This window comes from Balaenoptera ricei, chromosome 15 (genome assembly GCF_028023285.1).
Source record: "Balaenoptera ricei isolate mBalRic1 chromosome 15, mBalRic1.hap2, whole genome shotgun sequence".
Classification (NCBI taxonomy): Eukaryota; Metazoa; Chordata; class Mammalia; order Artiodactyla; family Balaenopteridae; genus Balaenoptera; species Balaenoptera ricei.
Genome location: NC_082653.1, coordinates 27,436,219 through 27,455,581, shown reverse-complemented (window position 1 = coordinate 27,455,581; position 19,363 = coordinate 27,436,219). Strand labels below are relative to the sequence as shown.

Below are 19,363 nucleotides of genomic sequence, written 5' to 3'. Positions count from 1 at the left end.
TGGATGAATGCCTGCATGAGTAAACAAGTTCTTAGTTATTAGGATCTGCGGGGAGTGGGACATCCTGGGGTTAAGGAGGTTGACTGGGACTGGGGAATGGGGTCCTCAGGTCTCCCTAGGGATGGATACCCACTGCAATGGTCCAGAGTTCCTCTCCCTGCTACCAGCAAGTTGCTTAGCAACCAGCCTCCTGTCCCTCCGCCACCGCTAGAGGGCGCGCGGGCGGGGAGACGTGAACGCGCACGCGTGCGCGGCGCGGGCCGGCGAGGTAAGCACGTCACTTCCTGTTTCTTTAGGGGAACGTGGCTTTCCCCACAGCGGCCGCCTTCCCTTCTGCGTCTCTGCTGCAGCTGCCGGAGCTGGAGTCGGACCCCGAGTGCAGCCTTGCCATGGACTCGGCCCTCAGCGACCCGCATAACGGCAGTGTCGAGGCAGGCGGCCCAACCAACGGCACGACGCGGCCGCCTTCCACGCCCGAGGGCATCGCGCTGGCCTATGGCAGCCTCCTGCTCATGGCGCTGCTGCCCATCTTCTTCGGCGCCCTGCGCTCCGTGCGCTGCGCCCGCGGCAAGGTACGGTCAGCGGCAAAGCCGGGCCCTGACACGGCTGGCACGGACCCTTCCCCCGCCCGCCCTAGACGGGACAGACACCTCTTCTGCCCGGACACTGACCCTTCCCAGCATTGCTCACCACCGCATCCCCAACGCGGGCCCACATCCCGGGGCTGACCTTAGGTGCCCCAGGATCTGGGCACCGATCCGCGAACCAGGTACTGACACCTTTCTCAAAGAGGGAGCGGTTTCCACCCCCGTTCGGACCTTGACACATCCCTCTCTCTGTGCACCGTGCTGGAAGCACTGTCGGCCGACCCTGACACTGTGATTCGGGTACTAATTGTTTTGAGCCTGCTGGACCCAGCCAGACCAGCCTCACCCTCTGCTCTGGCTGCTCATCCCGTCTGGGACAGTCACCCCATCCCAGGCTCTGGGTCAACATCCATCTGTACCTGATGGGGCACTGGTTCTGACACCTCCTTAATGGTACAGCCTCTTGTCATTCCTCACCCTAACCCAGGGCAAATTCTGGCACCCAGGCTCATCCCTAGACTCTGACACCTGTCCAGCTGGAATCTGTGACCCCTAGAGTGCTCTCCTAGAACCCCCAGATCAGGCCTTTGCCCCACCTAAAAAAAAAAAAAACAACTAACACAGGAATATTAGCTCCTGGAACCCCAGCTCAGCTCCTAGTTTTTTGCATCACTTTCTGGAACCAATTCCGGTCAGCCAACTCCTCAGAACCTGGCACTTTGGTGCCTCTATTTTTAACCAGCCATAGACCCCTTGGTTTGCTGGTTTCCTCTCCCTCACTACACCCAAGCTCGGACCTGTCCGAGCCTGAGCCCAGACCCTATTCCTAACCCCTAACCCTAACCCTGTTCCCACCCCAGACCCTACCTCAAAGTAGCTCTTCTCCTCATGCCTCTTAAGACAGTCTTTCCACCAAATTGGGCTTACTTGCTGAGTAACTGAGCTGCTGTAGGCCTCTCTTGTGAGACTGGGCCACAGTTCATCCCTGTCTTTCAACATCTGTCCCATTGGATACCTAAGAGGTCCCCAGGGCCTTCCACCTTCTGACTTCCTCTCTGTCACCCTTCTTCCCTATATTAAGCCCTCTCTAGCCTGTTGCACCAGTGGCTTCTCACTTCCTGGCAGCCTCTCCCATCATCCTCCACCACCTCCTGATCTGCAGCTCCCTGCTGCTCCTCCCCCACCCAGACCTGAAGTTGAATCTTAGCGGAAGCCGTCGTACCCAAAGAGGGCAGACCCATAGAGGAGCTGCCACTTTTGAAACTGCTCAAGCCCAGGTTCTCAAAAAACATTACCCAACTTGAGCAGTGGCCGAGGCCTGCCACCTTCCTTTCTCAAGATCAGAGAACTTGAGGCTGGTTCCCTCTGTGGTCAGATGCAAAGGGGATTGGTCACGCAGGGCTTAGGTGGCCCCATTTTCCTTCCTATTCTGCCTCTTCTAAGCAGAGTTCTGGTGGCTTTCATCCTCCCTACCTTTGCCTTTCGGGCAAACGCTTGGTACAGGGGGATGTTCTGAAATAGATTAGGACAAAGAAGGTGAAGGGCAGCATGGAGTGAGCTGGGCACTTGATGTGAGGGGCTCCCTATACTGAGTAATTCTCCTTGGCACATCTACACATGGATTAGTAATCTCTTCAGAAAACATCATACAGACAACAGAATTTCCTGAACCTCCACTGTTGTCCAGGGCAGACGGATGCTGCAAAGATGAATGGGTCAGAGCCCTGTCACCAAGTTCAGGTGTCTGGATGAGAGAGGAATAACTAGATCTGTGATTGTAGTACAGGTAGTGCTGCAGGCTTTAGGGAGAAAGATTGAGTACACCTGGGGCAGGGCAGGGCGGCTCTGTGCTGGAGGCGGGCTGGAGCCTTGATGTAGAGGTCGAATTTCCGCCAGAAGACATTCCAGGCAGAGGAAACCAGGAAAGCAGCCATAAGAGGCAGTTTAGGTGATGGTGGAAGGTCTGGAGTGGCTGGAGCAGAGGGTAAGGATAGAAGAGAGCTTTAGATCTACTGAAGCATCTAAATACCTCTCCCCAGCATCTCCGGCCAGACAGGGGGGCTGGAAGACTGTGCATGGAATTGCAAACAGCCTGACCCTTAGTAGCCTGCCGCCACCAGTAACCAGGGTATTCTAAAGTTTACAAGCCTTCGCCCTCTGATTCTCCCAGCAGCTGAGTGAGACAGGCAGAGCCAGTTTTATTATCACCATTGTACAGAGAAACTGAGAGTCAAAGAAATGACTTCTCTGCCAATTAAGGGCAGAACCAGCTGTCCCTGGTCCTAGTCTGGGGCTCTCTCCTTGATGCAGGTGCCTCTAAAGACCCATACAAGTGGCATCTTGGCCTAGGGAGAGGACAGGCCAAACGACTCCCTTTTTCTACCCTGAGTTGTTTCCCTAATCATTTGGCAAGGAGAGAAAAGTTAGCTTGGGGGCCCAGGAGTTTTGATTTCCCACTAGTGTTAGACCCCCCCCACAGCCAGCTGAGAGAGGGCACGTGAGGACAGCATTCTCCCTGGGGGCAAGTTGTCCATGACTGGCAGGGCGAGTTGTGAAATCATGGGAGGAGAAGTCCAGGAGTGTGTGGGGAAGAAATAGCCATGGGCAGAGCCATCTGAGAGCAGTGCCCGTCCCTGTCAGAGACCTGTGTTCCCAGAAGGGAGCAAATCCCAGCAACAGCTACTCATCACCGCTTCAGAGGCCTTTGGCCTGTAACTCAGAGGAGCCCCTCAGCCAGCTGGACTGGGTTCCTGCTCTGGGCTGGGTACCAGGGGTGCCAAGACAAAGAAGGCCAAGCCCTCCCCTCACAGAGCGCAGTCACCAAGGAGAAACAGCTGTGTGACCAGCCGAGTGCTAGAGGTGGCAGCAGTGGTCTTTGGCAGGGTGGATGAGAGCTCAGCAGGCAGGACAGGAGGAGAGGGAGGCCTGGGGCCACAGGTGTTTTCTGGGAGGCAGTGAGCAGTTTGATGTGAGCCCAGTACAGGTACTTGGGTGATGTAACAGGAAGATGCTCTGGGATCCTGCGGCCCTTTGGAGGTACAGAATCCTGAGGGCAATGCACCAGTAAATCTTCATAGTTACTATATGTTTGCATTTGTAAAAATTGAAGCAATGCAGAAGTATAAAGGGAAAGCCCCCCCAGTACCAATTCCGTGGAAGTAACCCAGGTAGCTGTTTGGTGTGCCATCTTCCAGACCTTTTTCTGTATATATACAAACACGTATGTGCCTGTGTGTATATACATATGTAAATTTATTTTTATAAAAGTGGGATTTTGCGGTACATAATTGCTCTGAAACTTGATTCTTTTTTTTTTCCTTAACAATATGTCTTGGTCATTTTCCTATGTCAGTACATGTAGATGTACCTTGTTGTTTTATGGCGGGGAGGGTAGGTCACGCACGCCCAAGGTGTAGAATTCCAAAGGTACAGGAGGACAAAGTGAAATCTCCCTCCCACCCCAGCTGCCCAGTTTCCCTCCCCAGAGGCAGCCCCTGTTACGTGTTTCTTGGCTATCCATCGAGAGCCTCTGTGCCTTTACAAATAAATAAGCATATGCTTTCCCCCCATTTTTTGCTATATAACTGTTACATTTTGTTATAGATACACTCTTTTTTACACCTTGCTGTTTTCACCACTTACATGTTGCAGATCTAATATGTCAGTACCCATGGCACAGTTGTGTTCTTTAACAGCTGTGTGGTGTCCAACTGTACCCCCCAGCCATGATTCTCAAAATGTAATCCCAGGACCAGCAGCATCAGTATCACCTGGGAACTTGTTAGAAACGCAAATCTGTTCACAAGCCCTCCTGGCGATTCTGATGCGAGCCCAAGTGTGAGGGCCCCTGATTTGGAGCCCTCCACTGGTCAGTTAGGTGTGTCAATCTTCTGCTATCGCAAACCACGCTGAAATTAATCTCCTTATACATTTGTTACTTCACACTTTTCTGTGTATTTGTAGGATAAATTCCTTGAAATCGATTTGCTGGGTCAAAGGCTCTGTGCATGTTTGATTTAGCTGGATTTTATCAAATTATCCACCATAGAGGTTGTACCAGTTTATAGTCCCACCCGCAGTGACCTCAGTTCTTGTTTGATGGCTGCTTGGTAGTCCACTCTTCAGAGGTTTCTGAGCTGTTGTGGATGCGATCAGTTCCTTCAGAAAGAGCTCCTGATAGGGGAGGTGACAGGCAGGAAGGGGGCTGGTGAGGTGGTGCTAGTGGAGACTGCAGCAGGGGCGAAGGGCTGGGGTGGGGGGGGGTGGTAGTTCAGGAGATGCACAGGTGAGTGAGTGCACGTGGCAGTGAGGAGAGGAGACCCTGGGGTAACAGAATGGTCCACGAATTCCAGATCCTTTCTAGGGCATGGCCTGGAAGCAGAACTCCCAGAGCTCCAGCTGAGCCAATGACTTGAGCGAGCCATCTTCCCTCGCTGCTTTTGCTTCCGCCCTGATAACTGAGCATGCAGAATGTCACTGGAAGCTGAATTTATTTCTGCTCTTTATGTCAGTTCCCAACCCCCCCCCACCGCCCCCAAGTATGTTTTGCACTTTAGGAGCCATTGCATTTGCATAAGAACGTCTAGTTTAAAAATCCAAATTGAATCAGTGGAGAATCCTGACAACTTTTTGTATTTTTCTAACTACAAAGATTCTGTTGCCTTCAGGATTCTGTTCCTCAGAAAGGTCTCAGGCTCCCTGAGCATCTTGTCATAACTTTCCAGCAGAAATTTCCGGATGGAAAAGGTAGAGGACGTCTAGGGGGTAATAGCCAAGAGTTTGGGCTCTGGAACCAGACTGCCTCAGTGTGAATCCTGGCTTTGCCACTCGTCAGCTGTGTGACCTTAAAGCAAGTTATGTCACCTCTCTGAGCCTCAGTTTCTTCATCTGTAATGTGGAGCTATTAAAAGTACCTGCTTCCTGGGGTTACTGTGAGGATGAAATCATGTAAAGCACCTAGAACAATGCTTGGCACCTAGAAAGCTCTCAGTAAGTGTTATCCGTGTTACTGTCATCATTGGTCAGATTTGAAGTCTCCCGTTCTGACTCAACATTGCACGTGGGATATTTCTAATAGTCACCCACAGAGGAGACCAGATTCCTCTGTGTGATGGAGCATCTGTCCAACCTGGTTTGTCATCGAATAATATTAAGCCTCTTCCTGCCCAGGATCCTGGGCTGAATTGAAATGACTGTGTGGAAATGAGCGGTAACACTGGTTTGTAGGTGAAGCCAGAGTCCGTGAATGCTTTCATACCATGTGCCCTGCCTGCATCTACAGGTCCCTCTGCCTGGTAAGCGCTTCCCTTCCTCGTACACAAAGCAAACTCCTCAACTTAGTCAGCGTCTATCTGGCTCCTACTACATACCAGACCCTGTGCTTGGCCTGCAAGGCCTTGCTTAAGTGATATCTGCTCTAACCACCTCTGACCCTCCCCTGCTTCCTTGCAAAAGTAGTGTCCTGTCTGCTTTCTCATGTTTCCCTTGTAAGAATAATACAAATAGTTTATACAACTTGTGGGAAGCTCAAGGCACAACACAAGTACTTCTAGTGCTGTGGGGGGAAAAAAAAATCATCAAATCCTGGCAACCCATTTTACAGCTGAGGAAATTGAGGCTTTGAGAAGGAAGATAACTTCCCCAAGGTCCCAAACCTGGAAAGAAGCAGAGCTGGGAGTGCAGCTGGGCCTGCTGACATCAGAGCCCTCCCTCCACCACTGGGCACTCGTGCCATGTACCACCGCAGTATGCGTGTCTCTGTTCTGTCACATGTCACACTATGTGGTGATACTCTGTTTACATGTCAAGGTCTTGGCCTACCTGCCTGTGAACTCTTTGTGGTCAGGAGCTTATTTATTTTTGTGCCCACCCTGCTGCTACACAGGAAATATAATGATTTTATGGAGGTGCACAGAGAGGGTGATGAATTTGCCCAGACCCCACAGCACAGTGCTGCCAAAAGCAGAAACCAAGGGCTGGGAGAGAAGAGGGAAGGAAGATGGCCCTGCCTCTCCATGTCACTGTTGCTCACCCACCGCCACCCCACTCGCAGCAAAGCTGCCAGAGAGTGACTCACACAGAGCTACCTGGTCCCTCCACAAGGGCGGGTCTCCCCTCAGCCCTGTGCCTGGGCCGCCTCATGCATATGTTGGGGTTTGGTTAAGGGCCTCCCCACTTGACTAAAAAACATTTTTAATATAAATTTAAACCAGAATTATACTACTATGATGGATTTTTATTGGAAAGTCTTTTGTCATGAATTCTATGGAGCTGACTTAATTTTCTATGTTGCACTGTTACTCTATTTCCAATTTTTTTCCATTTTGATTATACTGAAATGATTTTGATTGCCTTCAGTTGTTTTTCGTGTAAATATTTATCCTCCGTCAGCTCTTTACCTAGATCACATTCTTGCCAACTATTGCATCTGCCATTGTGAATTTAATTGTGGCTTTTACTCTGACCAGATTCAGTTTCCGCAGTCACACTTCTTGAGTTTGAGTTTTGTCCAGATTTGCTTCTCCTTGCAGTTGGTGTCTTCCCATACTCAGTTTTAGCCATTGTTAAGTTTTGTGTGTTGTTGGTTTATTTCCGCTCATAGTATTCACTGCCTACTGGATAAAAGACTGATCATATTTACATCTCAGCTAATCCATAAGAAAACTGGAGGTAGTCCTCACGAGACCCAGAACTGCTCTCTTGTCACCAGTGTCCAGGGTTTTCTCTTTCAGTTATTACGTGCCCACTGCCTCTGCCGCATGTGCCCTGGGTCCTCCCAGGACTGTCCCTGTTGGAGTCCAGGTCTCCTCAATAGCAAGACGATGGGATAAGAGCGTCCTGCCCCAGGTTGGGTGGTCCGCAGCCCAGGCAGAGGGAACAGCACTTGCAAAGCCCCGAGTCAGGAGAACGTGGGGATCCCTGAGGCACCTCAGTGATGGCAGGAGGGGAAGGAGATGAACGAGCTGTTGGGACACCAAATTCCCGCCAGCATCCAGCCCTCAGAGGCCAGAAGTACTCCCCGCACTCAGCAGGGCCTTTCTTCTCTCGTCTAGAATGCCTCGGACATGCCTGAGACCATCACCAGCCGGGACGCTGCCCGGTTCCCCATCATCGCCAGCTGCACGCTCTTGGGGCTCTACCTCTTTTTCAAAGTAAGTCCTTTGTCACCTGTTGTAGCATTTGGTTTGAATAACTTTATTTGATTTTGTTTTATTTTTCCCATCACAGGAGACATGCATGTTCATTTATAGACAATAAAGAGCAGGAAAAATAACAATTTACCCTTAGGCCCACTACCCAGAGACCCCACTGTGATGTCGGGGGCCTCTTCCCACCAGTCTTTATTTCCCTTCCTCGAGGAGCTTTCTGTTTTGTTTTCCTGGTACCGGTTTGGTTTCATTGTACCCTTCATGTTGGGGTGGGGTATAGCTATGTCTCGGACATACCTCTACCATACTAATTGCTTTTTTTTTTTTTAATTTATCGAGGTTTATTTTCCCAATAAAAGTTACACAGGCTCAGTGTTGAAAACCTGGAAAACACAGAAAAGTAAAAAGGGGAAAACAGCAGCCATCCAAAACCCCCCTGCCAGAGACAGTCACAGAGTCCCTTTGGAGGTGTGTCCTTCCTCTGCTTTTCCCTGTGCATGGTTCCTCCATAGCTGTGAACATGTGGTGTATTCAGTCCTGTAGCTGCTTTTCTCACTTCACATTAATTACATCGTGAGCATTTTCTCATGTTACTGCAAACTCTCAAACTTTTTTTTTTAATATAACATGTACTGTTTTCTGATTACAAAAGTAATATATGCAGAAAACTTAAAGAGAGGGAAAAATACACAGAGGTAATCACTATTAACGTTTTGGCATATCTTCTCTCAGGCTTTTCATAATCGTATTTTTAACCTAATTATAATTATTTTATGACTAATTTTTTTTAATAATACATTACAAGCACTTTTTTCCTGGTCATTGAAAATTCCTCAAGGATAACTTTTTTTTTTTTTTTTTCCCGGCCACGCTGCTCGGCCCATGGGATCTGAGTTCCCCAACCAAGGATTGAACCCGTGCCCCTTGCAGTGGAAGCTCAGAGTCCTAACCACTGGACCACCAGGGAAATCCCTCCTCAAGGATAACTTTTAATTCACATTTTAAAAATACAGGTACATAGTTTAAAAAAAGTTTTTTCAATCTAAGGGAAGGTGCAAATGAGCCATAATCCTCTCCCCAACATAGTTTCTTGTGACTCATTCTATTATGCATAGATCTGCATTTATGTAAAAATTTTAAAACAAATATATGTATCGAACATATGGTTCTTACCAGGGAGATATTTTCGTATCAACACAGTCAGAGCTACCTCATTCTTTGTAACAGCTGCTTGTGGTTGTGTTTCGTGGATGTGCCCCTGAGGGGCATTCAGTGGTGGGATGTCCCAGCACTGCTGCCATGAGCATCCTCATGTAAGTATCTTGGCAAGTATATCTGCAGTGGCATCACCAGATCAAACAGCATCTGGAATAGTTGGTGCCAAATCCCTCTGATTGTACCAATTTACATTCCCTCCAACAGTTACAAGTGTGCTGGCTTCACTGTACTCCCACCTACACTGACTAGCATCAGAATTCTTTATTTTTACCCATCTGTGAGTGAGTCAGAAACATAATTTTTAACGCCTGCTTCCTGTTCCATCACTCCCTCATTATTGGATCAGAACTGCTCTTCTTAATGATTTCAGAATATCCCCACAAGCAGATACACCACGACTGACTTATAGCATCCCCCTCACTTTAAACAGAAAATATCATTCTGATTTTTACTCTTATAAGTAAGAGTGCATCAAATAACATTAGGTATTCACTGATTTTTTTTTTTTCCTGGACCTCGGGAGGAGAGGTGAATTTATCACATGCTTTGGTTCACAGCACACTGGCGTCGGCCCGTGCCAGGCCCCCCTCCTTGTTTCCTTCACCGCCTTCACCCTGATGCCCATCTCCATTTGCCACCTTCATTTCCCTTCACCAGAGGCACCTGCCCTAATGCGTTTGATTTGTGTCCTTGGATGTGTGTCTTTTTATAAAATATATGGTGTTAATGTATCTGTGTGTATTTAGTGAGAGTCTAGTTTCCATAAGTAGAACTGTGTTCCTTTTCCTCTCCCCTGTGCTCTTGAGATCTCTCTGTGGCTCTGTACACATCTAGCTCATTGCCTCCGACTTGGCTTTTGGCAGATATTTCTCGAGTCTCTGCTGTGCTGAGTGCTAGGAATATACACCCAGGCCTTTGCCTCAGGACCATCTAACATTTTTAGTATTTAGGATTCTCTCCTTAGGCTAGATTCCCCAGAAAGGACTTTCTGGCAGCAGAGGGTGTGAACATTTTTATTTAAGGCTCCGGACGCCTGTTGCTCAGCCTGTCCTCCTCTCCAGGCAGGTAAGCCCCAGCCTGTACCAGAGGACACAGCATACCTCCTCCCAAGTCACCAGAGTGTCCTTGTTGAGATGTCTGAAAGGCAGCTGCCTGGGTAACACGGCCACCAGATCCCTCCCAAACTCCAGACTGACCGCTGGTTGTGGTTTGCTTAACAGTGGCTCTCACTCTGCCCCTTTCCTCCTCCTTTCCTGGTTGGGGCACTGGAGTTTGTTGCATTTCTCAAAATCATAAAATTTACCTTATCCCACCTCATTTAAACCTGATTGCTTTGAGGCAGTGTATAAAAATTAAGTCCAACAGCATAAGAAAAATAATGAAGAAACTGGCGTAAAGGAGAAAAAATAAAATAGGAAAAGACAGTGAAGATTTGGGTGAGGACCATATCCAGACCCCATGCTCTAAAGTCTAAAGACTTGTACTCTTGCCAGAAGTGCCTCTGACACAGGCGTGACTCTGATTTTCTAGCAGCCAAAGCACAAAGAAAGTGAGACTTGGTGCACAATTCATAGTCCACACAGTCAAGCCGACCAGAAGCTCAAAGGTGTGGCCAGAGAGAAATTTCTCCCCAGGGCCCACGTTGAAAGAACACTGTGTGGGAGGACACCACGTGTTCACGGGTAAGCACGGTCCACACGCCTGTGTGGATAGGAGCATTCACGTTGCAGCCACTGATGTGCTCGTCCATTCGGTCATTCTTCAAACACACACCAGATCCTGTGCTTGGTGCTGGGGACACTGCAGTGAGAAAAACAGCGGGCCCACCCCTGCCCTCAAGGAGCTTCCTGTTAAGTGGTGGAGACAGACACCAGTCAAGCAGTCACACAGATAAATGTGAAGTGACAGTCCTAGAAAGTGGTGTGAAGGCGAGGTCTGTGGCACCAGAAGAGCACAGAAGAATCTGCTCCTGCCCGAGCCCCCATCTCAGACAACAGCACCTCATCCACCTCACTGCTCAGCCGAAAACCCTAGAAGGGCTCCTCCCACCTCAGCACGCAGCCCTCGGCACAACCCACTTCTCTAGTCCAGAGCTGATCGGGGATCCGACCCCGGCTCATCACATCCCTCCTACCCCCCAGCCCAGGACACCATCCTCCTGGATGCAGCTTACTCCTCGCTGGGCTGTCGGCCTTGACTTTTGCCCTGTGGAGTCTGCCTTCCACACAGTAGCAGAGGGATCCTCTCAGGCCGTCAGATCAGGTCACAGCCTTGCCCTCAGCCCTGCAGTACCGGCCTGTCTTACCCAGACAAAGCTAAAGCCTTTTTCACGGTCCATCTCCCTCCTACCTTCCCAGCCTCGTCTCCTGACACTCTCCTTCCTACCTTGGCTCCTGGCCACAGGCCCTCACCGTCCCCTGCACACATGAACGCATGCCCACCTCAGGACCTTTGCACTCACCCTTCCCTCCACCTCAAAGGCTCTTCCCCCAGGTATCACAGCTGCTCGCTTACTTCGTTAAGGGCTCTACTCCTAAATGAAGTCAGTGTCGGAGGCTTTCCCAGGCCACCTGTCTGATGGCCACCCCCCGCCTCCTTGCACTGCTTTGCTTTTCTTCTTAGCGCCCACCTCCACTGGACAGTGTATTGCATGTTCATCTCTTGAGATTCTCCCTCACTGGCACGTGAACTCCATGAGAGCAGGGACTTTTCTGCCTATTCCAGTGCTGAGCACGACGCACTGCACGTAGCAGACAGTCGGTAAACGTGAGCTGAATTAACGGAGGTCACGTCAAGGAAAACTGCTTGGAAGCCTGGGTGAGGAGAGGAGAGCGTCCTGGGCAGCAGAGAGGCGTGTACATGGGCTGCCCCTGGGTGGGAATGTGGCACAACAAGGCCAATGTGGCCGCAGCACGGAGAACGAGAAGGAGCGGCTGAGGCCTGCGGTGGTCACCATGAGAGCATGAGAGACCTAGGGGAGGATGTGGGCCTTGAGCTCGTGGGAGCACAGGAAAGCTGCTCAGAGGCGTTAAGCAGCGGATCGAGGGGATCAGACAGGTTTAAACAGGTCCCTACTTGAGAGTGGCCAGTGGCCCCAGACCCCACACCACAGCACATTATTCCCTCCCAGTTAGAAAGCCTCACGATAACAAATTAGAAGACGATGCAGGGCTTCCCTGGTGGCGCAGTGGTTAAGAATCTGCCTGCCAATGCAGGGGACACAGGTCTGAGCCCTGGTCCAGGAAGATCCCACATTCCGCGGAGCAGCTAAGCCCGTGTGCCACAGCTACTGAGCCTGCGCTCTAGAGCCCGTGAGCCACAACTGCTGAAGCCCGCGCACCTAGAGCCCGTGCTCCACAAGAGAAGCCACCACAATGAGAAGCCCGCGCACCGCAACGAAGAGTAGCCCCCACTCGCCGCAACTAGAGAAAGCCCGCGTGCAGCAACAAAGACCCAACACAGCCAAAAATAAATAAATTTATGAAAAAAAAGACAGTGCAGCAACCATGGAGCCATATGGCACAGCCTGCCTGAAGTCCAGAATTAACAACATGTGACCCCTGGCTTTAGCCCTGTGAGAGACAGCATTCCTTGGGTTCACCTAACCACAGGACCAAGCAGCAGCTGTGAGGGCCTGCCGTCAGAGCTTCAGAATCACTGTGGGAGGGGCCGTCCAGAAGAGCATGGAGAATGGAGCAGGGTGCAGGTGACTCATAACTGGGTGGCTGCTGTAGGGGGCTCCCTAGATTTCCGAGCAGAGAGAAGGAAGCTTGGAAGAGTGCATTCTGAGGTTCAGACCGCTCTCTTGGGACTCTGAACTTCAGACTCCCCTCCCCCATGCAGGACCCTCGACACGCACACAATACTGCCTGTCTGCAAATGATGGAGCCACGAAGCGCAAACCTACAGACTCCTTTGGGAGGTGCATCTGAGGGCTTGAAGTTCCTTCCCTTTTTCCCGTTACCATAGAAACTAGAAGGGCCCCCCCCCCCCCACCGAGTACCATTTGAGAGTCTTTCTGACACCATTCCCCAACTCCAGAAGAGAAGCGTGGACTCTGGTTTTCTCATAGCCACTGGCAACCCTGACTTCCTGTTTCTCTTTGTATTTCTGCCTCAGATATTCTCCCAGGAGTACATCAACCTCTTGCTGTCCATGTATTTCTTCGTGCTGGGAATCCTGGCCCTGTCCCACACCATCAGGTCAGAAGGCATCTCTGCGACATTTGAAGCAGCTTTCTCAAGAGCAAGTACAGGGTCTCGGATGAGAACATGACCTTTGGCGTCATTCAGAGCCAGGTTTGAATCCTGGCTGTAAAATCCAAGGGAATCTTTCCCCTGTGTTATACCGTGGGTGACCTAGAACAAGAACCATAACCTCTCTGGGCCACAGTTTCTTTACAAGGAATGGTAAGAATATCCAGTGGGTATTTCCCACCACGGTTGTTGGGAAAGTTATTTGTGAACAGTAATGTCATGATAGTTGTCACAGTACTGAGAGGAGTGATGCCAGTGCCACCTGCAAGGTGTCATAGTTGCTGCACACGCACTAAGCTGGCCTCTCACACGTGGTCTCAGCTCCTAAGAGAGCGAGGCAGTATCGAGAGAAGTTAGGAGCACAGGCTCTGGAATTTCACTATCTGACTTTGAATCCAGACTCTGCCACTTAATAGCCCTGTGACTTTGGGCAGTTTACTTAATCTCTCTGGGCTCAATTTCCTCACCTGAACGTGAAGAAAACTGATAGTACCTTCCTTATGGGTCATGTGGAAAGCTTTTAGCACAGTATCTGGCACTCAGTGTGTTCAATAAGTGTTAGCCGTTGTTATTATTATTATTATTATTACCTGTTATGTTCAGAAACTGAAGCTCAGAGAGGTTAAGAAATTTGCTAGGACAACACAGCTGATAAGCAGCAGAGCCAAGATTCAAACCTAAGTTTCTGTGGCCCCAGAGCCCATCCTCTTTTCACTGCCACCCTGCTCAGATTGCCACATGCTGTTTCAGTTCAGTGGGGATGAAGGGTCTAAGCCACTGGTCCTCAGGTGGGGCTGCTTACCAAATGGGAGCTGTGCCCCCAGCACACCCCCTCACTGTGACTACAAAAGCATCCCAATCTATTTCCATCTGGTCCCTTGAGGAGGTACAGCCTCAGGCTGAGAACCACAGAGGAGGTCAGCAGACCAGGAAAAGTTCCCAGAAGACAGGAACACAACTTGAACTCAACTCCGAAGGGTAGGAAACCGGGAAGAGGGTGTAGGAGGGAGATACCAGGCCAGGAGCTGGAAGGTCTGTGCACATTGACAGCGCAGGCGGGATCTTCCCAGAACAGTCAGAGAGAAAGAGCAGGATCCTCGCGGAAGCCTGGAGAGCCAGGGGGAGTTTGGCCTCGTTCCTCTGAGCAGGACCCTGGAAGTCAAGAGCATAGGCTCAAAAGGCACATGGCCCTGGAACCAAGGCCTGGCTCTGTTATTTGTGCAAGTTACTCAAGCTCTCCTAGCATCAGTTTCTTCACCTATAAAATGGAGATGCTGCAAGTACCTCCTTGTAGGGGCGTGGGAAGGATCAAGTGAGCACGTCTGTGACGTGCCCAGAGCAAGTGCCAAGCGCACTGAGAGTGAGCGGCTGGCCCGAATTCACACAGCTGGGACTGAGTTCCGTGTTGTCTTCAACTACACCTACCTTCACCCACAAGGCCTTGTTCTAGCGCCCCCTCTCCCGCCAACCCCGCCATCCTTTTAGGGTGAAAACCCAGAGAGCCTGACTGACTGGGACCCAGCAAGATAGTGGCAGACCCAGTCACCCTTCCTCAAAGGACAGACCTCTCCTTTCCTGGTGGCCCGGTGTGGGAGCAGTCACTTCCCATGCTGGTTTGGATCCCCCCCAATTCTAGCCCATCTCCCCCCACCCCCCAGCATCTGCAAGAGCCGTGAGACCCCAGTCCTCCCCACAGCCCAGCCACCACCTCAGAGTGCAAGAATCCAATATATTTTGTTCGGCCGTGTGCTGAGGAGCTGATTATTTCACTTTATCTCAACAATCCTACAATCAATACAAGCAGAGTATTTTGAGCCTGTGTCATTTTGACACCAGAGACCTTTTTTTCCCTTTTAGAATAGTAACTGAGGAACATTGTCCCAAATTTCTCATGGATTAGCCAAGAAACAGTTGTCTGTCTTTTAACCAATTCATAATTTTTACTGTTAGAAATTATCAAAGAAAGTAGAACCAAAGCAACTAAAACTGCACATGGTAAAATTTGTTAGTGACTAAAACTTAACAGAAGAATCATTTTCTTGATAAGATTTAGAGCACACAGTTTGACCTGGGAAGATTAGACCTTATGAAAATAATGGGTGGCCATGGGCATAAAGGGTACTCACCATTCAGGGTCCGAGCTATCCTCTGAAAAAAATGGATACGGGCTGAAAGCTGGGATGAAAGAAATCATTACTGTAAAATGCACATGGAAAAGAACTGAATCAGATGAAAATAATTTTAGTAGAAAAGGGGAAGGGCATAGTTTAATCATGCTATTGAGGTAGTTGATCTAAGAATTAAATTTACTTTTCTTCAATCAAATTGAATTTTCTTAAATATTTTCTCAAAGAAGTCTACAGTGTTGTTAGAATTTTGATGAATTGTTCATATGTATCCACAAACTCAGTCAGACCTGCCTCAGGATCCAAACAAGGTCTAAAGATTCAAGACAGGAAAACTGAGGCTCAGAGAGCTTCGTAGCTGCTAGGAGCAGAGTGAGGTTTTGAGCCCAGGTCTGTCTAACTCCACGGCCAGGTATTCTTTCCGGTCTGGCAAAAGTGAAGGGGAGAGAGAACTTAAAGACAGGGGCCTGGGCACCCTCTCTGGTGGGCCTGTGGTCTCCGGAGGACTGGCAGAGGAGAGGCCTGCTGAGAGGCCGTAGAAGCTGAGCCCGGAGCTGGGTAGCCCAGGCAGAGACGCTCACGGGATTCCTTCCACTTCCCCCGGCCGCCTCAAGCCTCCCTGGAAAGATAGCACAGCTTGAGGTTTTGGAGGAAGGCAAGGGCTCACAGCCTGCCTTCACCTTGTACGGTCACCAAGACTCAAGCCCGTGCCAATATCTTTCCTCCCAAGGGAACCACAGCTTATTTTTATCACCTCTGAGTTCATATCCCACCCAGATGACCTTTAGACGAAAAGGTTCATAAGACCAAAATCTGCCACCCCAGGGGGGCGAGGCCACATCACCTGTTTTACTGACCCTTGCCTTCACCCCCTTCAGGGGAGAAGGGCACCAGGATGTGGTTTCCCAGCAGGAAGCAGTGACCTTTAGGCTTGGCATGAGCCATTGAGGGCCAGAAGGAGTCTCTGCCTGCTGCAAAAGCCCGCATTCAGAGGTGTTCCACAGGCATTTGCTAGCTGCCTCCCAGGCCCCAAGCCTGGCATGAGTGTAGTGAAGGCAATAAGTCGGGACCCCTGCCCTCAACGCAGGCTCACACCGGCCAGGTTGCTTGACTCTTACCATGTGTTACCCAGCAGCCCCTCTTTTCTCGAGATAACAAAGACATCAGTCTAGAGACTTCCTACTTGGAGTTGAAGCTGCAGTTAAACTTACAGGGTGCCAAGCATTCATATAATCCTCTTAATATCCCTATAGAGAGATATTGTTATAGTGTTCCAAATGAGGAAACAGTTGCACAGAACAGTTAAGTAACTTTGCCAAGGTCACACAGCTCAGTGGCAGGGCCAGGTGTTGAACCCAGGAAGCCTGGCTCCGGAGTCCATACTCTTAACCACTGCATTCTGCTGGTTGAGCTCCTAAGGCAGATGCCAGGCTGGAGTGAAGGGCTTAGCACCTCAGGCCTTCTCTCTGCCTCTGCACACACCCTCTGGCTTCAAACTCCCTAAAAGTGATTCAGCAAACTGAGCTGAAAGTAGCTTCCAGCCTCATCCATCCCAGCTGCTGCCTCCCACCTGCTCAGAGCCCATTTGTAGAAACCCACTCCCAATTGCATCTTTGTTTTGACCATGTCTCCACATAATCATGAAGCCCTCTCATCATTCACGCCACAGCCCTGCAGACTGGGAGGGATTGGCTGTTGGACAAGTGGGGAAACTGAGGCCCAGAGATGGTTCTTAATCCATATTTTCTTCCTCCGAGCCCCAGGGTCTTGGACAGCTCCCTTTTCCCTGCCTTTACCACTGTGCCCTGGGTACCACTTGGCCTGGGTCCATTTTCCTACAGCTGGGAGCACCATTCTGGATTTGCCTACCCCATTAGTCGTTGTTGGTCTGATCTGGTGTTGCCAAATGCTTTCGAGCTCAGGCTCTGGACAAGTGCCAGCGATGATGGACACTCACAGTTCTTATGACCCCTGTTGAGGATCCAGTGCTGGGCTAAACTTCTCCCCAGCTTCTCTCCTACCTTTACAGCAACCCTTTGAGTCAGGTGGTATTATCCCCACATACAACCAAGAAGACTGAGCCACTAAAGTGGCTCGCCCAGGGCCTCACGTGGCAGAGCACGTGTCGGGGCTGGGCCCCCCAAGCTTGTGTCCACTCCACGATGCTGCCGCACCAGGCTGAGCAGAAGCCCCTGGTTTTCTGTTCCTGCTCTGAAGGTGACCCGGAAAAGAAAGTCTCTGCTCCCTGCCTGGCCAGGAAGTGGACCATGCTGAGTAATCAGAGAGAATGCTTCCAGAGGCGAGGCCAAGCCCACTGTGAGCAACAGGGGCCTCACGGAAGGAGTGAATGAGGTTGCCCCCACCCAGGGGGCTGTGATTCATCTAGCTGATCGAGTCCGGCTGAGTTTGTAAAAATCCCAGACCTAACAGGTCATGGAGTGGGGTGTCCATCAGGTCGTCTGCCTTAATAGGTCTGGAAGAGAGTCCAGGAATATGCATTCTTTTTTTTCCCCAAATTTAATTCCTTTTAGTTGGATTACAAAGCTGACACCATGCTTATTATTGAAATAAGAGGTGCAGGTAACAGTAATTCACATTATACTGTTTATGCTTTGTCTGTGTTGGCATAGTTTATATAATACTTAAGGGATCATCTAGAAGGAATTGCCTCATGTCAACATAGCTAAGTGTTCTGGGAAACTGAAAATTAAAGGAAATAGTTAAAACAAATCCCCTCAAACCAGAATAGTGTACTTTATAGTCAACTCCGGCTGGCTCTGGGTCTACTAAGTGCTAGAGAGAGAGAGGAGGGTGCTAGATTTTTATGGGGTTTAAAAAACATTAAAATAGTTTAACAGGCTACCTTTGAAAGAGTGATTGGATGGACATTTTAATGGAAAGTCTCTAATAGCCTCAAAATGCAAAGGGACACTGCAGCTTTGATTTGCCACATTGAACACATCTGAATGGCTTTGGGAATAAACAGAGACTTCTGAGGAATTGGGACAAGGGGTTTATCTTTCCGTTCCTAGAGTCAAAAGCAGAATTCATGGGACTTCCCTGGTGGCGCAGTGGTTAAGAGTCCACCTGCCAATGCAGGGGACACGGGTTTGAGCCCTGGTCCTGGAAGATCCCACATGCCGCGGAGCAACTAAGCCCTTGCGCCACAACTACTGAGCCTGCGCTCCAGAGCCCGCGAGCCACAACTACTGAGCCTGGGTGCCACAGCTACTGAAGCCTGCATGCCTAGAGCCCGTGCTCCACAGCAAGAGAAGCCACCGCAACAAGAAGCCCACGCACCGCAACAAAGAGTAGCCCCCACTTGTCGCAACTAGAGAAAAAGCCCACGCACAGCAACCAAGACCCAACACGGCCAAAAATAAATAAATAAATAAATTTATTTTAAAAAAAAAAACAAAACAGAATTCATGCCTCCTCACCCATCTACCTCTCTACCTCCAGCCCAGGAGAGAGGGCTGCAGATCTTCTTTCCCTCTGTGGGCCTGGCCATGGTTGCTGCATCCTCTGCTTTACTCTGGACCAGGCCAGGTCAGCTGCCTTTGGCTGGGCGGGAGCCGGCAAGGAGAAAGTGGTTTATCTAGGACCATCTGAGGTTAATGAGCCCCTCTCGGCTGCTAGCCTTCCAGCCTCCTAAGCAGTATGGGGCCCAGGCATGCTGACCCTCTAAGGAGTCAGATCTCACCCCAGGCTGCTGGTTGGCACCTCATTTCAGCTCTGCCATCTGCCTAGACTCAGTGGGTCTCCTTCAAGAATGAGGACTTGCCCTACTCAGGCTTGAGCCAGAATATGCATTCTTGACAAGGAACTCTGATACAGATGGTACATAAACTAGACTTTGGAATCCATTGCTCTCCTAAAAACTGTGTTTTATGTGAAAGTCTGCCTCTGCTTTGTGTTTCTTCGGTGATAACTAGGAGGCAGTATGGAAGCACTAGGAATCCAGAGACCTACGTTCAGGTCTCAGCTCAGATATTGACTTCCTATGTGACCTGGGCAGTCACTTGCCC

The 19,363-nt window shown here is 50.0% G+C and overlaps 1 protein-coding gene across 5 annotated transcripts in view; it reads left to right on the top strand.

The window, feature by feature from the left end:
- The first annotated feature begins 276 nt into the window (after nucleotides 1–276).
- Nucleotides 277–19,363, top strand: part of HM13 (histocompatibility minor 13) — a 40,538-nt gene continuing 21,451 nt past the window's right edge. For 4 of the 5 annotated variants that reach the window (XR_009497559.1, XM_059896707.1, XM_059896705.1 and 1 more), the window contains exons 1-3: nucleotides 277–572; nucleotides 7,640–7,738; nucleotides 13,073–13,155. Coding sequence is in view for 4 of the 5 variants with exons in the window: in XM_059896707.1 (XP_059752690.1) it covers nucleotides 390–572; nucleotides 7,640–7,738; nucleotides 13,073–13,155 (365 nt within the window). In the remaining variant the exon portion in view is untranslated. Of the gene's footprint in view, nucleotides 573–7,639; nucleotides 7,739–8,591; nucleotides 8,749–13,072; nucleotides 13,156–19,363 lie in introns of those variants that run through there. The other variant, XM_059896708.1, reaches the window with a different exon arrangement.